The 25516-nt window shown below is 37.1% G+C and overlaps 1 protein-coding gene across 1 annotated transcript in view; it reads left to right on the top strand.

Moving 5' to 3' along the window:
* Positions 1-25516, top strand: part of IQCM (IQ motif containing M) — a 268148-nt gene that overhangs the window by 67061 nt on the left and 175571 nt on the right. Inside the window, exons 5-6 of the mRNA XM_045078405.1 lie at positions 10624-10703; positions 13051-13318. Coding sequence (XP_044934340.1) covers positions 10624-10703; positions 13051-13318 — 348 coding nt within the window. The remainder of the gene's footprint in view (positions 1-10623; positions 10704-13050; positions 13319-25516) is intronic.

The raw sequence follows: 25516 nt of genomic DNA on the forward strand, positions 1-25516 counted from the left end.
GATTCCAGAAGAAGAAGAAAGAGAGAGGGGAGCAGAAGGTATACTGGAGAGAATTATTGGGGAGAATTTCCCCAATATGGCAAAGGGAACGAGCATCAAAATTCAGGAGGTTCAGAGAATGCCCCTCAAAATCAATAAGAATAGGCCCACACCCCGTCACCTAATAGTAAAATTTACAAGTCTCAATGACAAAGAGAAAATCCTGAAAGCAGCCCGGGAAAAGAAGTCTGTAACATACAATGGTAAAAATATTAGATTGGCAGCTGACTTATCCACAGAGACCTGGCAGGCCAGAAAGAGCTGGCATGATATTTTCAGAGCACTAAACGAGAAAAACATGCAGCCAAGAATACTATATCCAGCTAGGCTATCATTGAAAATAGAAGGAGAGATTAAAAGCTTCCAGGACAAACAACAACTGAAAGAATTTGCAAATACCAAACCAGCTCTACAGGAAATCTTGAAAGGGGTCCTCTAAGCAAAGAGAGAGCCTACAAGTGGTAGATCAGAAAGGAACAGAGACCATATACAGTAACAGTCACCTTACAGGCAATACAATGGCACTAAATTCATATCTCTCAATAGTTACCCTGAATGTGAATGGGCTAAATGTCCCTGTCAAAAGACGCAGGGTATCAGAATGGATAAAAAAACAAAACCCATCTATATGTTGCCTCCAAGAAACACATTTTAAGCCCGAAGACACCTCCAGATTTAAAGTGAGGGGGTGGAAAAGAATTTACCATGCTAATGGACATCAGAAGAAAGCAGGAGTGGCAATCCTTATATCAGATCAATTAGATTTTAAGCCTAAGACTATAATAAGAGATGAGGAAGGACACTATATCATACTCAAAGGGTCTGTCCAACAAGAAGATTTAACAATTTTAAATATCTATGCCCCCAATGTGGGAGCAGCCAACTATATAAACCAATTAATAATAAAATCAAAGAAACACATCAACCATAATACAATAATAGTAGGGGACTTTAACACTCCCCTCACTGAAATGGACAGGTCATCCAAGCAAAAGATCAGCAAGGAAATAAAGACCTTAAACGACACAATGGACCAGATGGACATCACAGATATATTCAGAATATTTCATCCCAAAGCAACAGAATACACATTCTTCTCTAGTGCACATGGAACATTCTCCAGAATAGATCACATCCTCGGTCCTAAATCAGGACTCAACTGGTATCAAAAGATTGGGATCATTCCCTGCATATTTTCAGACCACAATGCTCTAAAGCTAGAACTCAACCACAAAAGGAAGTTTGGAAAGAACCCAAATACATGGAGACTAAACAGTATCCTTCTAAAGAATGAATGGGTCAACCGGGAAATTAAAGAAGAATTGAAAAAAATCATGGAAACAAATGATAATGAAAATACAACGGTTCAAAATCTGTGGGACACAACAAAGGCAGTCCTGAGAGGAAAAAATATATAGCGGTACAAGCCTTTCTCAAGAAACAAGAAAGGTCTCAGGTACACAACCTAACCCTACACCTAAAGGAGCTGGAGAAAGAACAAGAAAGAAACCCTAAGCCCAGCAGGAGAAGAGAAATCATAAAGATCAGAGCAGAAATCAATGAAATAGAAACCAAAAAAACAATAGAACAAATCAACGAAAGTAGGAGCTGGTTCTTTGAAAGAATTAATAAAATTGATAAACCCCTGGCCCGACTTATCAAAAAGAAAAGAGAAAGGACCCAAATAAATAAAATCATGAATGAAAGAGGAGAGATCACAACTAACACCAAAGAAATACAAACTATTATAAGAACATACTATGAGCAACTCTACGGCAATAAATTCGACAATCTGGAAGAAATGGATGCATTCCTAGAAATATATAAACTACCACAATTGAACCAGGAAGAAATAGAAACCCTGAACAGACCCATAACCAGTAAGGAGATTGAAACAGTCATTAAAAATCTCCAAACAAACAAAAGCCCAGGGCCAGACGGCTTCCCGGGGGAATTCTACCAAACATTTAAAGAAGAACTAATTCCTATTCTCCTGAAACTGTTCCAAAAAATAGAAATGGAAGGAAAACTTCCAAACTCATTTTATGAGGCCAGCATCACCTTGATCCCAAAACCAGACAAGGATCCCACCAAAAAAGAGAGCTATAGACCAATATCCTTGATGAACACAGATGCGAAAATACTCAACAAAATACTAGCCAATAGGATTCAACAGTACATTAAAAAGATTATTCACCACGACCAAGTGGGATTTATTCCAGGGCTGCAAGGTTGGTTCAACATCCGCAAATCAGTCAATGTGATACAACACATCAATAAAAGAAAGAACAAGAACCATATGATACTCTCAATAGATGCTGAAAAAGCATTTGACAAAGTACAACATCCCTTCCTGATCAAAACTCTTCAAAGTGTAGGGATAGAGGGCACATACCTCAATATCATCAAAGCCATCTATGAAAAACCCACCGCAAATATCATTCTCAATGGAGAAAAACTGAAAGCTTTTCCGCTAAGGTCAGGAACACGGCAGGGATGTCCATTATCACCACTGCTATTCAACATCGTACTAGAGGTCCTAGCCTCAGCAATCAGACAACAAAAGGAAATTAAAGGCATCCAAATCGGCAAAGAAGAAGTCAAATTATCACTCTTCGCAGATGATATGATACTATATGTGGAAAACCCAAAAGACTCCACTCCAAAACTGCTAGAACTTATACAGGAATTCAGTAAAGTGTCAGGATATAAAATCAATGCACAGAAATCAGTTGCATTTCTCTACACCAACAGCAAGACAGAAGAAAGAGATATTAAGGAGTCAATCCCATTTACAATTGCATCCAAAACCATAAGATACCTAGGAATAAACCTAACCAAAGAGACACAGAATCTATACTCAGAAAACTATAAAGTACTCATGAAAGAAATTGAGGAAGACACAAAGAAATGGAAAAATGTTCCATGCTCCTGGATTGGAAGAATAAATATTGTGAAAATGTCTATGCTACCTAAAGCAATCTACACATTTAATGCAATTCCTATCAAAGTACCATCCATCTTTTTCAAAGAAATGGAACAAATAATTCTAAAATTTATATGGAACCAGAAAAGACCTCGAATAGCCAAAGGGATATTGAAAAAGAAAGCCAACGTTGGTGGCATCACAATTCCGGACTTCAAGCTCTATTACAAAGCTGTCATCATCAAGACAGCATGGTACTGGCACAAAAACAGACACATAGATCAATGGAACAGAATAGAGAGCCCAGAAATAGACCCTCAACTCTATGGTCAACTAATCTTTGACAAAGCAGGAAAGAATGTCCAATGGAAAAAAAGACAGCCTTTTCAATAAATGGTGCTGGGAAAATTGGACAGCCACATGCAGAAAAATGAAATTGGACCATTTCCTTACACCACACACAAAAAATAGACTCAAAATGGATGAAGGACCTCAATGTACGAAAGGAATCCATCAAAATCCTTGAGGAGAACACGGGCAGCAACCTCTTCGACCTCTGCCGCAGCAACATCTTCCTAGGAACAAACGCAAAAGGCAAGGGAAGCAAGGGCAAAAATGAACTATTGGGATTTCATCAAGATCAAAAGCTTTTGCACAGCAAAGGAAACAGTTAACAAAATCAAAAGACAACTGACAGAATGGGAGAAGATATTTGCAAACGACATATCAGATAAAGGACTAGTGTCCAGAATCTATAAAGAACTTAGCAAACTCAACACCCAAAGAACAAATAATCCAATCAAGAAATGGGCAGAAGACATGAACAGACATTTCTGCAAAGAAGACATCCAGATGGCGAACAGACACATGAAAAAGTGCTCCATATCACTCGGCATCAGGGAAATACAAATCAAAACCACAATGAGATATCACCTCCCACCAGTCAGAATGGCTAAAATCAACAAGTCAGGAAATGACAGATGCTGGCGAGGATGCGGAGAAAGGGGAACCCTCCTACACTGTTGGTGGGAATGCAAGCTGGTGCAGCCACTCTGGAAAACAGCATGGAGGTTCCTCAAAATGTTGAAAATAGAACTGCCCTATGACCCAGCAATTGCACTATTGGGTATTTACCCTAAAGATACAAATGTAGTGATCCAAAGGGACACATGCACCCGAATGTTTATAGCAGCAATGTCCACAATAGCCAAACTATGGAAAGAACCTAGATGTCCATCAACAGATGAATGGATCAAGAAGATGTGGTATATATACACAATGGAATACTATGCAGCCATCAAAAGAAATGAAATCTTGCCATTTGCAACGACGTGGATGGAACTAGAGCGTATCATGCTTAGCGAAATAAGTCAAGCAGAGAAAGACAACTATCATATGATCTCCCTGATATGAGGAAGTGGTGATGCAACATGGAGGCTTAAGTGGGTAGAAGAAGAATAAATGAAACAAGATGGGATTGGGAGGGAGACAAACCATAAGTGACTCTTAATCTCACAAAACAAACTGAGGGTTGCCGGGGGGAGGGGGTTTGGGAGAAGGGGGTGGGATTATGGACATTGGGGAGGGTATGTGATCTGGTGAGTGCTGTGAAGTGTGTAAACCTGGTGATTCACAGACCTGTACCCCTGGGGATAAAAATATATGTTTATAAAAAATAAAAAATTAAAAAAAAAAAAAAAAAACACATGTTTGCAAGCCCCTCGGTCTTTCTAGGGAGAAAAGATTTGCTCAATGATACAGTCAAGAGATGGCCAATCCTTGTTCCCTGTTACAGCTTCCATAATTAGGTCTTCTGGGATCTTCACTTTAGAGATTTACCAGAACAATTACACAAATCCTCTAAAGAATTTAGGGAAATCTGAAGTTTTATGAACTACCAATCATAATACTATTAAACTGATGATATACAAAGACTGAGTTGTGTGTTTTTTTTTTTTTTTAAATATAAAATAGTGGTGCCTGGGTGGCTCAGTAGTTAAGCATCTGCCTTTGGCACAGGTCGTGATCCCAGGGTCTTGGGATTGAGCCCTGCATCAAGCTACCTGCTCAATGGGAAGCTTGCTTCTCCTCCTCCCACACCCCTGCTTGTGTTCTCTCTTTCTCTCTCTTGCTGTCTGTTGTTGTCTTGCTGTTGCTCTCTCTCTGTCAGATAAATCAATAAAAATCTTTAAAAAATATATAAAATAAATACATTTTAGCCTAGTGAAATCATTTGGCATTAGAAATTCATTATCTTTCCCCATGGAAATGTTAATATTTGTGCTCATGTTTTATGTAAGTAGAATAAGTATCTCAGTCTTTTCATGAACTTTATCATAAAATACTTGTTATTGTTTATAATGATTTTTTATTGCTTTGGGGGGGTATTAGTAACTTGAAGAATCCAAAGTTTAATGAAATTTTATTATTTGCAAATCAATTAGTTTTAGATAAAAAGACCTGTAATAAGACCAGATTTATTCAAATAAGTTTAAAAAGTTGAAATTTATCTTTGTGCTACTGAAGAAATGAGGATTGACTAATGAAACTAATAATGTAAACATTGTTAGAGAAAAGTTGAGCTCAATGAGAGTAATAATACAATAACTACAGTAATAATTGCTCACATTTTTTGAAAACTTATTATGTGCCAGGCACTGTGCTAAGTGCTTTGTAACCAAGTCCAACTGAATCCTCACAACCTCATTCAAGATCCCCTATTATTATCACCCTCATTTTACAAATGAGAAAAAGAAAGCTGAAGACAATAAGATAAGACTCATGAGCAAATTGTAATTCAAGAGCAAAGTAGTGTGACTCGGGAGTGAGAGCTCTTAAAAGTCATTTTCTATGCTATGGATACATATTTGCAAATAAACAAAGCCTTAATTATAGATTTTTTTTTAAGAGAAGGAGCAGACCTTGATAGCTTCCTCTTAATAATTGAAGTTCCAGTGTGTACTTCAATGTATAAAAGCTGCATGCTTGTGTGCTTAACATATGATGAACAAAGAAACAGAAACTTCAAAGAATATTAATTAGATGGATTCTTAACATCAAAGTTAATTTCTCATAATTTTAGACTCCTTTGTTGAATATATAGTCAATTCAAAGTAAAAAATAACACACGCTAGTTTTGCCTTTTCTTTCTTTCTTTTTTCTTTTTTTTTTTCTTTTTTCTTTTCTTTTCTGGGAGAAACTGGCACTGGCCATTTGCCTTTCCTAGGGCACTGAGATGTGAATTCTCTTGTTCTACCTTGAGAAGTTAACTTTTTGGTTCAAAGGCTAATTTTCAGTTACTGGAGAATGTCCGAACAGCTGCCTCAGCATCTTAAATGCCAATGAGGGTTCAGGCTTAAATGCCAACTTGGAGTCAGCGTGTCAACATGCATTCAGCCGGAGCCATTTTAAGATCTGTGAGAAATCCCTCTCTTCGGGTGGCGGCTGCCTTTCTCTGCCCCTTTAAGAACAGTCCCAGGCCTTGTCCTGTTCAAGAACTTCACAGCCTGACTGTGTGGGTTCAGTCTGGCAGTCTCTTGATGAGTCAATCTACTTACTGGCTCCAAGAGGGCCATTAGCATTGCCAGAGTGTACACTGGCTCCCCCACAGTTCCCAGATGACAGGTGGCTCTTGGTGATGGGGGAAATCAGACACACTGGACATCAAAGAGCCCAGAGAGAAGTAAGATGCTGCCTTGGGAATTTAACTCCTCTAAGGCCAATTAACAAGGGAAAGAATCAGAACAGCTTTATCAGAACATTAGATTACAATAAGGGCTCAGGATTGACAGCTTGAGATGAAAGTGCTGTGGTCTATTTGGGCTTCTGCAACAAAATGTCATAATCTGAGTGGTTTATAAGCCCCAGGAATTTGTTTCTCCTAGTTCTGGAGACTGTGAAGTGCAAGATAATGGTGCCAGTGATTTGGTGTCTGATGAGACCTGCTTCCTCACTGACAGATGTCTTCTCACTGAAGGCTCACAGGATGGAAGGGATTACCTTGCTCTCTGGAGGCTCCTTCAAAGAGCTCTAATCTCAGTCATGAGGACTCCACCCTCATAATCCTCCTCGTAATACCATCACACCAGGCATTAGGTTTCAACATATGAATTTTGGGGGAATACCTGTCTTCAGTCCATAGCAGGAACTGGCAATGAAAGGCAAATATTTCACTAGAGTTACTAGGCAAACCTCTGAAGAGCCTCCAGTACTCACAAGGAGTAGTACATGGCATCAGGAATAACAGCAGATATGTAGAAAAAAAGCAGGAAGTAACTCAGGACCAGCTCCTGGAAGGGCTTCCAGCATGGCTGGCTTCAGGAGGGCCCTCTGCGTACAAAAGCTTTGCCTATAAAGATTAGATCTTCATTTGGAATGAAGACATGATAGTTTTTATAAAGCTACATTTTCACCCCAAACCAGGGACTTCATCATTTCATATATGAATAAGTGATACTGTTTGTCATGTGCATGACTCATAGCAATACTATAATTATAATTAATTGTAAGGGAGGTAGTCAGAAGAAGGGAATTAAAGGAGGAAAGATGTCACGAGAGGAAGAAACAGAGAAGACATAGCATCACAGCCTGGAATATGTTACTTCTTTTCTTCTGGGGAGCAGATGGTCTGGTTAGAGGCCCCTCAAAGTAGACTTAGATTTTAGTTGAAAGTTGACAAGACAGTTTTCATTCCTAAACACCTGTCTCTTCCATGTGAGGACCGTGATCATATGGCTTTGAGTGGTGACATTTATATGAACCATTTTATGATTGACATGTGACTTTGTGCTCAAATCTGTACAAGGAGCATGTATACTTCTTGAAGCATGTGCTTGAAGTCTTGACAAGAACTTTTAATAGAGGGAAAAAAAAATCCACCAATCTATATCCTTGGAAATATGTAGATATCTCTTAATGTGGGGAGTTACAGAGGCAAATGTGGGCGGACAGGGAGATTTGAGCTTGTCGATGACTTACATACTTTCCATAGGAGAGAGTGGAAGGAGGGAAGAAGCTAGGAAGCAAGAAAAGATGTTGTTCTTTCTAGAATGATTGCAGAGCTGCAATTCCACTGCCCAGTGATGAGACACCTTAGGAGATGCTTTTTTTCCTAACCCAGCATTTTTAGGGGGGAGGTTGGCAGAAGAGTCCAGTTGTCTCCTTCCTTTATTGGGAGGGTCTCCCCCAGGCTTCAGTCCTCAGCATGACATTGCCCCCAAAGTAACAGCTGCCTGTGGCTCCTGAGTTTATGTGGAGAAAAGCTAGGGGAAATTTTGTGAATGAATGAGGGAGAACTTGTCCCCAATATTTTATTTTGAAAATAAACATACAGCAAGCTTGAAAGAATTTTAAATGAACACCCATAGACCTACCACCCAGTTTTTACCATGAATATTTTCCATAATTGTTTATTTCATATCCTTCCATCAACATGCATATTATTACTCAGAACTCATTATTTGTTTATATTTTTCCTTCTATTGATATAAAATGTATGATAAAATGCCAAAATCTTTAGTATATAGTCACTGAGTTATAATAATTACATATGCCTGTGTGATTGATCCACTGTGCATCAAAATATAGAACATTACTGTTACCCCAGAAATTTCTTTCCTGTCCCTTCTCAGTCCATGCCACCCCTGACCAGAAAAATCACTGTTCCTTTCTATCTCCTGTATATTAGCTGTGTTTGCACCAGAACTTCATATTAAGTGGAACTATAAAATATTCTGTGTGTGTGTGTGTGTGTGCATGTGTGTGTATGCTTACTTTGCATAATGATTTTGAAATTCATCCATTTGTGTATGGCAGTAGCTTGCTTCTTTTTTATTGCTGAGCGGTATTTTATTTGTGAATATACCACAGTGTGTTTACTGTTCTCTTGTTGATATACATCTGAGCTGTTTTGAGTTTAGAGCTATTATGAATAAAGCTTCTATGAGCATTCTTGTACAATGCTTTTGCAAAAATATGTTTCATTCTCTTTGATAAATACCTAAGAGTGGGATTGCTAGTTCCCAGGTTAGGTGTATATTAAGTTTTATAAGAAATTGCTATAATGTTTCCAAGCTGATTATATTGCATTTCTACCAATGACTATTCCAGTACCTCCACAGCATCCCTAATTTGGACTGTTATCAGTCTTTTTAATGTTAGCCATTCTAGTGGGAATGTGGTGGTATCTGTCATGATCTGAATGTTCTGGTCTCCCCAAAATTGCAATGTTGAAATTCCAACCCCAAAGGTGATGGTATTAGGAGGTAGGGCCTTTGGGAGGTGATTAGGTCATGTGAATGGATCACTCAGGGGATTAGGGCTCTTATAAAAGGGGTCCCAGAGAGCTTCCTAGTCCCTTCCACCTTGTGAGGATACAACTAGATGTCTGGGACCTGGAAGAGGACCCTCAACTGACCATGTTGGCATCTTGATCTTGTACCTCATGCCTCAGAATTGTGAGCAATAAATATCTGTTGTTTGTAAGTCACCCAGCCTGTGGTGTTTTGCTGTGGTAGCCCAAAGGGACTAAGACAGTATCTCATTATGTTTTTGATTTATATGAAGATGAAATTTTAATTAATTAATTCTTATATTTTATTTATTTACTTGAAAGTGAAAGACAGAGGGGGAGGGAGAAAGAGAAAGCATGAGCAGGGGGACAGAGGGGCCTAGGGAGAGGAATGAGCAGACTCCCTGCTGAGCCCAACGCTGAACCTGATCCTAGGACCCTGAGATCGAAGACCTGAGCCGAAGGCAGACGCTTAACTGACTGAACCACCCAGGTGCCCAAGATGAATTTTTTAATTGCTTAAAATATGAGGGGGAGAAGAAGAGAGATCTTAAGAATACTAAAGAAGGTATAGTTATAGGAATGGGAGCACACTGGCTATATTGAAAAGCCAATTAGAATCAATAATTTGGTAATATATTTAAATTTTACTGAGTTCGGGGTAAAGAGAGGAAGCCAAGAAACACTTATAAATGTCAGAATCAGCTACTAATGAAGGAAATTAGGAGAAAAACTTAGACAAGACCAAGAATGATATAGTCTATGCTATAGAATTCTATATGTTACTCTAAATAAAAAGAATAAGAATCTTAAGAAAATATGAATAAGAGTTATTATAATGTTACCCACTTATAGCTGTGTATTTTTTATTTCAATGCTATTTCTACCTAATAAACCTATTGGGTTTATTTTGCAATTATAATTTTAACTAGTTGTAAGGTAAATATTTGTAAAGGAATGTACAGCCATATGAATTAGTCATCAGGTATAGAGAACACATTGAAATTGGTTAATAGTTTTTGTGCCCAAGTCATGTTATGTCTTCTGTACAGTAATATTTAAAGAACTTTAAAAGCTGAAAAGGATTTGAATTCTGTGTACTTTAATTAGTTCCCTTAGACTTTAATTAGGATAATCTACCTTTCAGTATCACCATTGTATGCTAATTTTTTTTAAAGTAAATTGTTACATTGAAAGAGAATTGCATCTTTTGCATCCACTGTTAATTTCCACTTGGAACACTTAACCATTTATAATGTTCTGCAAGAATCATCACTGCCCAAATTTTAATCTCACAGTTTTGCCATTTGTAATTAAGAAAGTACATTAATTACATTAAAAAAATAAAACATTTGTGTTTTTGTTTTAGGTCCTGTATTCGAGATCCAGCAAGATTTTTTTCAAGAAGCAAAAACTCTCATTGCCCAACATTATGAAAAAATAAATGAGGTTAATGCTTTTAATCTAACTTATTTTCCAGGAAACTAATAACTGTTTTTGTATACAACAATGGTTGTTCCAAATGGTTGCATGAACCCTAGTAGACTCTGAATAGAAGAGAAAAATGAAATCTTTACTAGCTATAAAAATGAATTTTAAATTGCATTTAAAAAGAATATTTTTATAGCTATAAAGATTATTTAATTACATGTATATTTGCACATTTAATCCTAATCCAATTTTTCATTTTTTCTTTTGATGAATTATAACAGAAATGTTTGAATTATATATTTCAAATAAATATCCATCTTTAAACACTATTAGATAAAACTAAACTAGGAACTATGCCATGAGGTGTGTGCCCCCAGCATGACATGCTTCCTTGTTTCTTCTTCCATATCACCGTGCATTAGAGCCATTTACCAGTCTGATCATTCCTTGAGGACAGTGATTCTTTTTTGGTTGTTGTATCTCCAGCAAAAATCTTTGTGGCTGGCTCAATAAATATTTGCTGAATGGCATAGATTTGGAAGATGAGAAGGTGTGTGAGGTACTGGGTCTGCAAAGAGATAAGAGAGTCAGCACAGGATGAAATTTTAATAATAAGCATCTCCAGGGGAGGTGGGAAATTTGGGGGAGCAGCAGCTATTGTGACAAATGGGTCTTTGGAAGACAGGTGAGGGAAGGTGATCTTAAGATGGCTTTGTGTGTGCCACACTATACTATCCCCCTTTTTTAAAAAAAAATTTTTTTAAAGATTTAATTTTTATTTATTTGACAGAGATCACAAATAGGCAGAGAGGCAGGCAGAGAGAGAGAGAGAGAGAGAGAGAAGCGGGGCTCGATCCCAGGACCCTGGGATCATGACCTGAGCCGAAGGCAGAGGCTTTAACCCTCTGAGCCACCCAGGCGCCCCTACTATCCCCTTTTGAATACTTTTTTTTTTTTTTTAAGGATCTTATTTGTTTATTTGAGAAAGAAAGAGAAAGAGCATAAGCACAGGAAGTTTAGGGTCAGAGGGAGAAGCAGACTCCCTGCTGAGCTCCCCAATTCATATATTTTTTAAAGATTTTATATATTTATTTGAGAGAGGAAGAATGAGACAGAGAGAGTATGAGAAGGGAGAGAGAGGGTCAGAGGGAGAAGCAGACTCCCCATTAAGCAGGAAGCCCGATGCAGGACTTGATTCTGGGACTCCAGGATCATGACCTAAGCCAAAGGCTGTTGCTTAACCAACTGAGCCACCCAGGTGTCCCTCAATACATTTTTTTAAAAAAACCTGTATCTTGGATAACGATTTTAAATACTTTTCAATGCTTATGGTGTGTGTGGGAATGTTGTAATTGTTACATATATTTCATTTGAATGGTCCTCTAGGCTGAAGCTGGTCATAGGTGGTTTTAATTTACAATGAACATTGTTATCACTGCTTAACTAACTTTTTCCCCTAATCAATTGAAAATAATTTTAAATTATATTGATTTCACTAGTAGACACATGGAATGAAAACTTCACAGTTTAAACAGTTCAATAGTTGTACTTTAGAACCTTGACTTTTTAAAGAGTTTTATCCAGTCATAAGAGTATACTTATCCATCTTTGGTTGCTTGGCAAAACAGTACTAGAATATTAAAACCTCCTTACTGGTGTCTTAAGTTGGCAACTTTTTTTGGGGGGAGGGGAGTGATGAGGGCAGGGAACTATAGCACTACCTATGGGGCAAGAGAATGTCTAGAATAGAAAAATTATAATTGTTTGGATAATTACCTATCAGAGACCTGGGACTGTATTATTTTTCTTTTGCTCAAGCTAGTCAAAATTAAGAAGGAATTAAGTGATTGAAAGGATCTAAAATATATACCTGATTATTAAAATACTTTTCTTGAGAAACTACTTCCATGATGAGCTGTAATTTCTTATATTCAACAGAGAAAGAGGTTTGAGAGTGTTAGCATTTTATGGACATTCAAAAATTCTTAAAGGATGCTTGAAAATTATTAAATTCTTGTATGCTTACTATTTAAAAACTTTAAAGCTGCATTTGAAAATATCACATGTGAAAAGAAAATTATTATTGGAGAATTTATTATTTTTTTCTCTTTTGAAGTGGAATATAATCTGGAATATAATCCTCATTCTTGTTAAGGGCTTTTGGAGAACTATAAAGGATAACATCTGCTTTACCTGATTACTGTCATGTGCTTTATAGTAAATATCTTATATAGTAAGGTACTTTTTAAAATGCATTTGGTAGATAGAATTTTCTTAACTTATTAATAAAATGTATTATTTACTTTTATTATATGATTAATATTAAAATTAAATTTTATTAAATTTACTTTTGTTTTACTCACAGAATAAAGTTCAAAGTACTTCTATAAATGTTTTTAAAAATAAACATCAAAACCCCAAATCTGGCAAATTCATACCTTTGGAGATTAAAAAAAAGGAAGCACTTGATGTGGTCCAAGAATTTCGGACAGCACACAAAAGTATTTGTTTTCCCAAATACCTGTTCAAAAGTGAACATTTTAAGGAGCCCTCACAACGAACTTCTTTTAAGGAACCAGACATTTTTAGTGTAAAGGAAAAATTCAAGGATTGTATGGATCTAATCACGAAAGGTAAGTTTTTGGTGTAACAAAGAAGTTCAGTAAGCCAACTGGCAAAACAGTTTGCTTCTGGTGTGCTTTTAATGAAATTTCCTTTTTGAAACAAAAGCCCACACTTTAAATCTTAGCAGTGGAAGGTGAGGAGGCATGATTAAAAGGGTTACTAAGACTCTGGGGCCACCAGAAATTGAGAGGAGAGTACGCTAATGGGAATGAGGAATTTATGGGGACAAAATTGCTTAGCCACGTCTTCCAACAGAGTGGTAGTTCTAATATAAGACCTCAGACTGTAGTTCACAGTTAATAAAGCAGTGAGAGGTTTATGGCTTTGAATTCTATTGTTGAGTAGGATAAATAGGATAGGCAAACTATCTGTGAATGTGTTCCCCCAAAAAGATTTTTGGGAGCTATAGAATTCCTATAAGACAAATTATAGTAAAGATTTACTTTTTATCAGGAACTTGGTAAGATGGAACCCGGAAGTCTATTTGAACAAAGTGATACCGTTTTCTGGAGACTAATGGCTGGAATAAATGACTTCTTATGACACATTTCTGTTTAAGCCTTCATAACTTCACCTCCACTTTTCCTCTTTTGTTATTGCTTGTTATGTTATTCTTTCATGTGAATATTTTTCATTCAATGAGTGAATATTTTTCATTCAATTCTACGTTAGAAGTTGGATAAACAGAGATTAAAGGGCTCATAAAGTAATGGTGGAGATGAATGCCTAGGTAATTTCTTATTTATTTATTTATTCATTCATTCATTCATTCATTTATTTATATTAACATAGAATGTATTATTTGTTTCAAGGGTACAGGTCTGTGATTCATCAGTCTTACACAATTCATAGCGCTCACCAGTGTCCATCCTCCAGCCACCCCATCCCTCATAGCCCCCTCCACTCCAGCAACCCTCAGTTTGTTTCCTGAAATTAAATCTCTTATGGTTTGTGTTTTCCCTCCCTTCCCCTATGATCCTGCTTTGTTTCTCAAACTCCTCTATCAGTGAGATCATATGATACTTGTCTTTGTCTGATTGACTTATTTCATCTAGCATAATACCCTCTAGTTCCATCCAAATTGTTGCAAATAGCAAGATTTTGGGTTTTTTGATGGCTACATTATATATATATATATATATATATATATATATATATATATATGGATATAGAATATATGGATATATATGGATAAAGAAGATGTGGTATATATACCACATATATATACCACATCTTTATTCATTCATCTGTTGATGGACATCTAGGCTCTTTCCATAGTTTGGCTATTGTGGGCATTGTTGCTATAAACATTGGGGTGCACATGCCCCTTCAGATCACTACATTTGTATCTTTAGGGTAAATACCTTGTGGTGCAATTGCTGGGTCATAGAGTATGTCTATTTTCAACTTTTTGAGGAATCTCCATGCTGTTTTCCAAAGTGGCTGCACCAGCTTGTATTCCCACCAACAGTATAGGAGGGTTCCCTTTTCTCTACATCCTCACCAATGCCTGTCATTTCCTGACTGGTTAATTTTAGCCATTTTGACTGGTGTGAAGTGGTATCTCACTGTGGATTTGATTTGTATTTCCCTTATGCTGAGTGATGTTGAGCACTTTTTCATGTGTCTGTTGGCCATTTGGATGTCTCCTTTGCAGAAATGTCTGTTCATGTCTTCTACCCATTTCTTAATTGGACTATTTGTTCTTTGGGAGTTGAGTTTTATTAGTTCTTTATAGATATTTGGATACTAGCCCTTTATCTGATATGTCATTTGCAAATATTTTCTCCCATTTTGTCGGTTGTCTTTTGGTTTTGTTGACTGTTTCCTTTGCTGTGCAAAAGTATTTGATCTTGATGAAGTCCCAATAGTTAATTTTTGGCCTTGTTTCCCTTGCCTTTGGTGATATTTCTAGGAAGAAGATCCTGTGACTGAGGTTGTAGAGGTAGCTGCCTGTGCTCTCCTCAAGGATTTTGATCGATTCCTGTCTCATATTGAGGTTTATCATCTATTTTGAGTCTATTTTTGTGTGTGGTATAAGGAAATGGTCCAGTTTCATTCTTTTGTATGTGGCTATCAGATTTTCCCAACACCATTTGTTGAAGAAACTGTCTTTTTTCCATTGGACAGTCTTTCCTGTTTTGTTGAGGATTAATTGACCATAGAGTTGAGGGGCCATTTCTGGGCTCTCTATTCTGTTCCATTGATCTCTGTATCTATTTTTGTGTCAGTACCATACTGTCTTGATGATTACAGCTTTGTAATAGAGCTTGAAGTCCGGCATTGTGATGCTGTCAGCTTTGCTTTTCTTTTTCAACATCCAGTTGTGACAATTGCTGTACTAAAGATAAGTACAAAGCATTATGGAGATATTGAAGAGTAACTAACCTAGTGCCAGAATGAAAGTTTGTCAAGAGAGATCTCATTAGGGGCTGTCTGGGTGACTCACATCTCTGCATCTCTGCATCATGATCTCTGGGTCCTGAGATTGAGCCCTGCATTGGGCTCCCAGCTCGTGGGGGAGTCTGCTTCTCCCTCTCTTCCTGTCTCTCCCCCCACTCGTGCTCTCACTGTATATCTCTCTGTCTCAAATGAAGAAATAAAATCTAAAAAGACAAAAAAAGAGAGCTCTCATTAGGAAGGGGTTTAAGGAGAAGTTTGTTAAATGCAGGGTGGGAAAAGAAGAGGCCATTTTGAGCTATGGGAGAAAAATATTAAAGCTCTGATGGAAGAAAAATTGTGGTGCATTTTGGGAAAGGAGAGATGTGATAAGAAGTGAGGTTAGGAAGGTGAGAAAGGCTAGAAGAGAGTATAATTAACAGGCCAAGGATTTGAACCCATATATAAGAGAAAGCCATTGGTGATTTCAAGATGAGGGCAAGGAAGAAGGTAGAGAGGGATTTACAGCAGCATTTCTCAAAGTAGAGTCCTCTGAACACGAGTTCTGAGGGATTCTGCTCAGCAAAAGGGATCTCTGGTTAGACGAGTTTAAGAAAATACAGTTACTGGTTGAGATTCATATTAAGCATTAACATAGAAAGCTCTGTGAAATGCTGCAGAAAAGAACTCTGTTTGTTGCTTTTAACTGGCTATCACCAAATCACTTGACCAAAGAATTCTTAAAGAAAGATTTTGAGGTGGCTAGATGGAAAACTGGGTAGATAGACATCATTAAGTTGAGACCAGAATTCAGAGGGACAACTGGATTTTAAGCAGTTGACGAAGGTGATGAGAAAATCAATGAATTCAGTCTTAGATCTGCTAAGTAGGCATGCATATGGAGACAGTCATCAGGAAGCTGGAAGAGAGAGCAGGGTGAAGGGTAAAGATTGATAGATCACTATCCTGCCATAACTGTGGGGCTCTTGTGTTTGTTCAGCCAACATTTGCTTACAATGTGAGATGTATATATAGAGACAAAAGATATGCTACTTGTCCTCAAGAAGTTCAAACTTGACATATGTAATTTATATGCGGTTGGATGAAGAAGGATAAACAGATAATTATAATATAGTGTGGCCTATACTGTAATAAAAACAAGCTTCACTGCTTTGAAATCAGTAGGAAGGATACCTAATTCAGAGATGTATTCGTGGGAGATTGAAAGTCTTTGGTACATTTTGGAGGATGAATAAGTTTACTGAAGAAAGAAAAATATTTCTATCTAGTCAGATAGTCTAACCTTTACATGATAATGGATTTCTGAGTAAGTGAGAGTGGTGTATTTGTGGGAGCTAAAATGATTTTACATAACTGAAATGAGGATTGAAGAGTAATTAGAGATGAGACCAGATATTGGAGAATTTTTAATTTTAGCCTAAAAGCAATGGGAACCCTTCAGATGTTTTAATAAGAGATTGTAGTGATCATGGGTGCCTGGGTGGCTCAGTGGGTTAAGCTGCTGCCTTGGGCTCAGGTCATGATCTCAGGGTCCTGGGATTGAGTCCCGCATCGGGCTCTCTGCTCAGCGGGGAGCCTGCTTCCCCTCCCTCTCTCTCTGCCTGCCTCTCCATCTACTTGTGATTTCTCTCTGTCAAATAAATAAACAAAATCTTAAAAAAAAAAAAAAGGGATTGTAGTGATCATATTGGCATTTTAGAACATTTCTGGGAGCAGAGATGAGGTGTGATGAATTTTGGAGGCACAGAGTCTACCAATGAGGGGACAAACTTAGATGAGAAAGGATGGCTTGAATTAAGGTAGCACCCCTGGGGACAGAACTGAGGGGAAAGATTTTAGAGATATTTGAGAAGTAGAGTTATCTAGATTTGGTCAACAATGGATGGAACATAAAACACAGGGAAAGAACTTTGGGATTCATTGGCATAGTGCTTTGTCCTGGGGGCAGCATGGAAATAGATGCGGCATATTAAAGGTTTGGTGATGTATCTTATGTAATGGTAAAACTGCCACCAGAAACCAATTGGAATATAGAGCACATACGTACTGAGCTTTGTTGTTCTAGGTGATGATGTTGGGATACAGTGTTATTGAAATATACTGGTGGTTTTGGCTGCCTTTGGGAAGTTATTATAAAAAAAGAGATGAACTAACAAATATATTGGCTGGTTTGCAAGCAGAAGAGAAAGGGCATAGTTATACCAGGTATCTGAGTGCTTGGTTTTGAGCAAATGTCTAAGACTTATTGCAGCAAAGATCAGATTAAGGGTATGCTCTCCCCAACCCAGCGCATTATCTCAGCTCACCTTCAGGCACTTAAACCATTAAGTTGAAGGACTAACGTAAGGGGTTAGGAAGTGAAGATACAAGAGAAATTTTAAAGTTATGCTTAAAAAAAATATTGAATGTGGTTATTGGCATGAAGAATTAATTAAAAGAAAATAGATTAAAAAATCTACCAAATATTTTAGACAACTTTATTGCCAAAGAAACCATGAATCTTGATTTAATTGAATATTTGAAAGTAAAATAAGGTGGCTTTATCTGGAAGTGACCCACAAAAGCTGTACAGTTCCAAAGAAGATAATAGCAAGATGTGGCCAACAAACAAGGAAAAAAAAAAAACTTCCCAGAGCGGATCCAGGGCCACTAAGAAAAAATGAATAAGGGAGTTTACTCTCAGAACAGAATCATTGTATACTCAAAGAACTTTCCTACTTCCAGGGTGAAGGGCTTCTCAGGGCCTCCCCAGTGGATTCTATAACTTATTCCGTATGGTGATTCTCTTTTCCTTTCACTAATGGAGTTTTTCCCAAGGTTAGCATATACCTACCCCACTACTCATTTCCCACTACTGGATATTGTGTTCTTGTGGGGAAAGGTGGAAATAATTTTTATGTCTGGTACACATTTTTATTTGAGCAGAAGGAGCCACACCTGCACCTGATGCGGTAGACTGCAAACAGCCAGAGATCCTGGGCTCTGAGCTGGGTGTAGTACTTTGTTTGAATTTTAGGCTCTCCTTTGGGGAGAGGAAGAGTGTGATTTGTCAGGAAATAAGAATGGATAGATATTTGATGTCTAATAGGGCTGACTGTGGCAAAGACTTTCTAATTTATCAAACTTATTATTATATCCTTTCTTCCTAGGCACTTGGCAGCTAGTCTGCATAGAGCTATGTGACTGGGGTTTAGCTCAGTGGGTTATGGCTGGAAGCGATGCCCATCCAAAAAATGTCTCGTGTTCTCCTCTTGATGTGGTTCCCATATTTTCAATTATGAAGACTCTTTTCCAATACTCTTAAGACAACTACAGTTCCACTTATAGGAGAATGGTAAAAGTGCTTTTAATAACGGTTGATTGAAATTTTTGTTGAGATATTCTGGATACATACAAAGTCAGTATGGGGAATGCAAAAAAGTGAGAAAAGTGTTGGTGACTTGCTCCCTCATGGAACTTGTAGTGTAGCTGGAGGAACAGGTATCAAATAATCACTTATATGCAGTGGAGAATAGATGACAAATGAATGAGACCTAGACTGGGGTCAGCAAAGGCTTTCCCAAGGAAATGACATTTGTAAGCTATGCAAGATGTGGAAGAATTACTCAGTCAAGAAGTATTGCCTGCTTGGAGTTCTAGGCCATGGGAAAACCATTTGCATTGGCCCAAAGGAGGGAAGCACAGAAGTGATATCAAAGAAATGCAAAAAGAACTAATGTGGCTGCAGTTCTGAGACGGAGCAAGAGAGGGGTAAACTGTAGCTATCTGAAGAACAGAACCTATAGTCAATGCTGTGCTAGCAGATGTTTAATAACTGTGGACAAGAGGGAGGAAGCCTGATAGATAGCTTTGCCAGTTTCAGTGGTGTAAATACTCTAAAGTAGCCAATTTCAAGCTACTGATGTTATATCACTTATTATGTGAGTTGGGAAGAGAAGCACTTGGTTTTCTCTGAGAGTTGTGGCAAACACATTTCATACACCACTTGAAATTCCCCCAAACGTACTTCTTATTTCAGCTTCGGATATAAGGCTGCTTTCTTCTCCAGGGTTCCCTGATGCCTTCCTGGCTTGGGACACCAATAGGAATGGGCTCATCACTGACACATGAGCAACCAGGAAGGGAGGATAAGAGCCAATGAATAAATTTCTTCCTTTCTTTGCCTGAGCAAAAGGGTCTCAGTGACACTATATGAAGCTTCTCAGAATGTCCCAAACAATTTCTGGTAGTGATGGTCAACTCAAAAAGAATTCTTAGATTAGTCCTTTCTTTCTCACTTTCTTTTTTCCTTGAAATATCCTCTTAAAAATATTTTGATTGTAAGTTGTCAGTACTTTCTGAAAGACTGGGTGTGGAGTGTGAGGGAGAGAAAGAGTCAAGGAAAGATGATTCTTAGACTTTAGACCTGATGAATTGGAAGATAGGAATTGCCATTTTCTGAGACAGGGAGGAGAGGAACAGGCAGTTTTCAATGGGCAGAAACCTAGAGTTGAGATTTGGATACATGTTTAATGTGCCAGTCATACATACAAATGAAAGTGTCAAATAGGTAGTATGTAATGTAAGTGTGGGCTCAAAGGAAAGAAAGGTTGGAGTCATTCAGGTACAGATCAATATTGTCTAATAGAAATATAATATGAACCACAAATGTGACCAAGAATTTTCTAGTGGCCACATTAAAAAGATACAAAGAAACAGGCAATGGGCACCTGGTTGTCTCAGTCAAAAGAGCATGTGATTTTTGATCTTGGATTTGTGAGTTCAAGCCTGTTATTGAGTATAGAGATTACTTAAATAAATGAATAAGTAAATTTTTAAAAAGAAACAGGAAAATTAATTTAATTTAAATATTTAAAAAGATTTTATTTATTTGAGAGAAAAAGAGAGAGAGAAAGAGGGAGAACAAGTGGTGGGGAGGGGCAGAGAGATAAGAGGGGAAGCAGGCTCACTGCTGAGCAGGGAGCCCATGTGGGGCTCGATTCCAAGACCCAGAACTCATGACCTGAGCTGAAGGCAGACATTTAACTGGCTGCAAGCCTTTCAAATGCCCTGGAAAATTAATTTTAATAGTAGATTTATTTAACTTAATATATAGAGAATAGCCAATATAAAATTGTTAGTATTTTAGTTTTCTCATACTGAGTCCCTCAAATCCAGTGTATATTTTAGAAATTGGACTAGCCACATATTCACCACTCAAAGTGTTATGCCCAAGTTTTTGCGTCCGAGAGACCACCAAGGAGCCAACACTGATGCAATCACATCAGGGTTTATTTGACAAGCTTAAGCTTGGGCCCAAGTGTACCTGACACAGCAGAGTAGGGACTTGGACCCTAAGCTTAGTTAAGGCAACAGTGTTTATGGGTTCCTGTTACTAAAGCAGGGTGGGGGGTCCTTGTAACTAAAGTAATGTAGGGGAAGTTCAGCCCTTGGACACAGGGGTCTGAGATGGCTGCCGGAACTAAGATGGCTGTACTTATGCTAAGGCTAAACCTGAGGTGGGATGGCCTTAATTTTTCTCAGCCTCCGCACAAAGCTATGGTTGGTGAATGGCTACCATATTGAACAGAATAGATAACAATTTTATTTACAATCATTGACTTCGATAAGATTGTGTAAAAAATAAATGTAGGTGGAAAGAAAAAAATCTAAGGACTAAGTTCTGGAAGTTTCCAACATTTAGAGGACAAAAAGAGGAGTACCCAGCAAAGGAAGTGGAAATAAACAGTTCGGGGGCAGTCAGGAGTGTGTGAGATGTTACTCATATTTTCTTTTTAAAAAAATTTTTTAAGGAGTTCTTAATTTTAGAGAGAGAGAGCATGCCCTTGCATGCATGTGAATAGGGGGAGGGGCAGAGATAGAAGGAGAATCTCAAGCTGACTTCCAGATGAGTGTGGAACCCAATGCAGAGCTCAATCTCACAACCCTGAGATCATGACGTGAGCTGAACCCAAAAGTTAGATGCTTAATCAGCTGTGTTAGAGCCATGCAGGCACCCTGTATTACTCATATTTCAGTCAAGCAGGAGGAATCCCTCAGACAACAAGGAAAGCTCACCCAATGTCCTAGAAGGAAGACAGGGCCATGGACACAGACACAGGATGATTATTGGTAGATCAGATGGGCAGGATTACTACTATTTTTTTTTTCCCAGTGAAATTAGAAGTGAGGTCTTTACTTGAGGTTGGGATGGGAAGTATTGAGTTTTGAGGAATGAGGAAAAGGGTGAAATAATCATAATCTGGGTGTGGGAGTGCTTGGATTATGAAATGATAATTTGTTGTGAAAGATACACCTGCTCCTTTTTTTTTTTTAATAAGACAAAAGAGAAATTGTTGAGAAGTGTCAGTAAGGATAAAGGAAGAATTTGAATTTATCCCTAGCCCTAGAGTATGGAATGTAAGAAGAGAAGCATAGATACCCCTTGAGAGTACTGTTGAAGAAATTGTGCCCTTAGGAAACTAAGGGTGGTTAGAATGAGAACATAGAACATAGGTAGAATATCACTTTAGTTGATGAAAGATCTGGGGTTTCTTAGGGTTCACTGAAGAATTTGGGGAGGTGATTTAAGGAAGGATGAAAGAGTGTAGGTCTGTGGAAATTAAGGCAGCAAAGAGTGAGAAGTCTAGTTCTAAGGGTCTTTAATAGAAGGTGAGTAATTTGTCCTAATGATAGTCTCATTTTGGGGATTACTTTCTTTGGTGGTTTGTAATCAGGAGACCAAGGATCTTGGGGTAGGGGATGTGAGAAAAAAGTCAAGGTTTTATGAATAGTATGAGGAGGACTGCAGTGGTCCTGAAAATCCTATTATAGGCTTTGTTGGAGTCAGAGACATTTTACTGGGAGCCTTTGCATGAGTCCCACCAGATAGCTGTGAAGTGCTGATCTTAGAGTTTATATTTGAATTAAAATTGGAATTCATTTCTCAAAGTTCTTATCTCAAAAAGTATATATTAAGTCTGTAACTTGGATCTATTTTTTAAACATATTCCCAATATTCACTTCAGTGTGAATGGAAGCATGATCTAAGATATCAGTGGTATTAATTCCAGAACTTGATTAAAGTCTGTGAGATTAGAAAGAAAAGTGAGTCCTGTGTGTATGATATATGTACCTCTTGCTCATGCTGCCCTGACAAATCAGTTGCATTATCTTCCATAAGCTAAACATCTATATGAGAATAGGCCAAACATTCCTTGAATTTGATCCAAGGATATCAACTTTAAAAATACACTGTAATAATTATAATGCCAGATATTTTTAGTAAATATGTTCTTTGTGCTTACCTATAATACATGTCCATGTTTTTCTTAATAGAGCAAAATCAGAAAAAAATATTAAATGATTTCTTCTTTGAGTATATAGATGTTCATAGTACTGCTTAACCTGTTTCTGTTGTCAAGCTGCCAAAAATTTATGGATCTTGATAATTAGAAATCAAACATAAAAATCTGTTTCTGGAATATATATTAAATATATTATAGTTACTGCATAATATATAGTATTCATCTCTTTATGTATTCCCTTAGGAACAAAAATTACTTCGGTGTAATTTTGAGTCATTTAAATTTAAAAACATTTTTATTAAACCCAGTGAGATTTCCTGATATTCATGTCCAGCAAATATATTTAGGGCCAATATTGCATTATTCCTTAACCAGTTTAAAAAGGAGTAGACGCACACCTGTACCTCTGGGGATAAATATATATGTTTATAAAAAATAAAAAATTAATTAAAAAAAAATACAGAACAAACATGGTTACCAGAGGAGAGGTGGATGGGTAGGGGGACGAGGTGAACAGGTGAGGTGGATTAAGGAGTGCACTTGTGATGAACTCTCGGTTTTGTACAGAAGTTTTAAATCACTATAGTGTACACCTGAAACTAACACTACACTGTGTTAACTAACCGGAATTGAAATAAAAACTTTTTTAGAAAGATAAAAAAAAAAAAAAAAAGGAGTAGACGTACGTGTGTGCGTGTGTTTGTGTGTGTTTGCTCATGTAAATGTATTCTTTGGTCTCCAAACACAAAACTTCCTTTAAATATAAAATGAAGGCATAGTGAATTTTAATGATGCTTTAAAATAACTACATAGTTAGAAAGCACTGGAGAAATCTATCAGGAAAAATGACTTTGTTATGTTTATTTATTTATTTTTAACCCAGTAGTGAAAACTTACCAAACAGTTTTTGTGATCAACAATGGATATAAAATCTTCTATTTTATATTTTAGTGATTTTATGTTTATTTATTTTTATGTTTATTGATTTATTTTTAACCCAGTGGTGAAAACTTACCAACCAGTTTTTGTGATCAACAATGGATATAAAATCTTCTATTTTATTTTATTTTAAAGATTTTATTTATTTATTTGATGGACAGAGATCACAAGTAGGCAGAGAGGCAAGTGGAGAGAGATGGAGAAGCAGGCTCCCTGCTGAGCAGAGAGCCCGATGTGAGACTCGATCCCAGGACTCTGGGATCATGACCTGAGTCAAAGGCAGAGGCTTTAACCCATTGAGCCACCCAGGCACCTAAAATCTTCTATTTTATATTTTAGTGATTTTAAGTGTACATATGATATTAACAAATACATTAAAATTATTTTTTTACTCATTCCCACAAAATTATTTGGATGAATTTAAGACCAAGTTCCATAACAATTTATAAGAAACATGGAAGCTAAAGATTTTTTTAAATGAGGTTGTAAATTATATTGAATTTGATATTACAAAATAATATAGTTTTTGGAGCTTTAGAACTTGAAGCATACTAATCTTCATCTATGTATAAAAACAGACTTTACTTGAGAAATTTCTAAATGAAGGAATAAATTTGGGATAATCACAGAATTTTGTAACTGCTTCTCTGCTTCTTTTCATTTCTTTCTGGTTAGATTGGTATGTTTCTTCCCATTTCTTGCTAGTAATTTTCTTTTGCTTACCTTTGCTCTTGAAAAAAGAAGTTAGACAGAATTAAGATTAGCAAATTATATATCTGAGTGACAAATGTCTTGAACACAGTTCTTTCTTCCTTACACTTTTTCTTTTTTTATGCTGACCTGGTAAATTCTGAAATAGAAAGATGCAGGGCAGGGACTCTAAGACAGGAGACTCATTGCTTCTTTAATAACATGGTTTACTATATTGAAATAAAGTTCATTAACTTTTAATAGTCATAAAGTTCATTAACTTTTAATAAAGTAATAGTATCTTAAATATAAAAATTATTAAACATTATAAAGGATTTAAAGACAATTAAAAGACATTCTTTTTACCATCTGCCTTCTATTATTTTATTAGTCCAGAGGATAATTTAGGGAATAACAGAAATCTTAGGATAGAGTACTGACTTGTAGTGGTTTTATGATTAAGTATATTTGTTCCATTATTGCTTTTGACAAAGAACACGAACAGAGAAGAACTGAGGCTAGTGAAATATTTTACAGTGGGCTAGGGTTCTTCCTAAGTCATTTGTACATAAGTTTTTTTAATTTTATTTTATTTGTTTATTTGACAGAGAGAGATCACAAATAGGCAGAGCAGCAGGCAGAGAGAGAGGGGGAAGCAGGCTCCCTGCTGAGCAGAGAGCCCGATGCAGGGCTCCATCCCAGGACCCCAGGATCATGACCTGAGCCGAAGGCAGAGGCCTTAACCCACTGAGCTACCCAGGTGCCCCAAGCTTTTTGTACAAATAAATAATACAAACTTCTCTGAGGATCTAAAATGAGAGCAGCTGCCTCCTAGAAATGGTTTCCTATTTGCAGTGAAAACTTTTAGGGGACCTTTGTTGCTTTTGGCTT

Source organism: Mustela putorius, unplaced genomic scaffold (assembly GCF_011764305.1).
Source record: "Mustela putorius furo isolate JIRA1106 unplaced genomic scaffold, ASM1176430v1.1 tig00000242_pilon_pilon_pilon, whole genome shotgun sequence".
Classification (NCBI taxonomy): domain Eukaryota; kingdom Metazoa; phylum Chordata; class Mammalia; order Carnivora; family Mustelidae; genus Mustela; species Mustela putorius.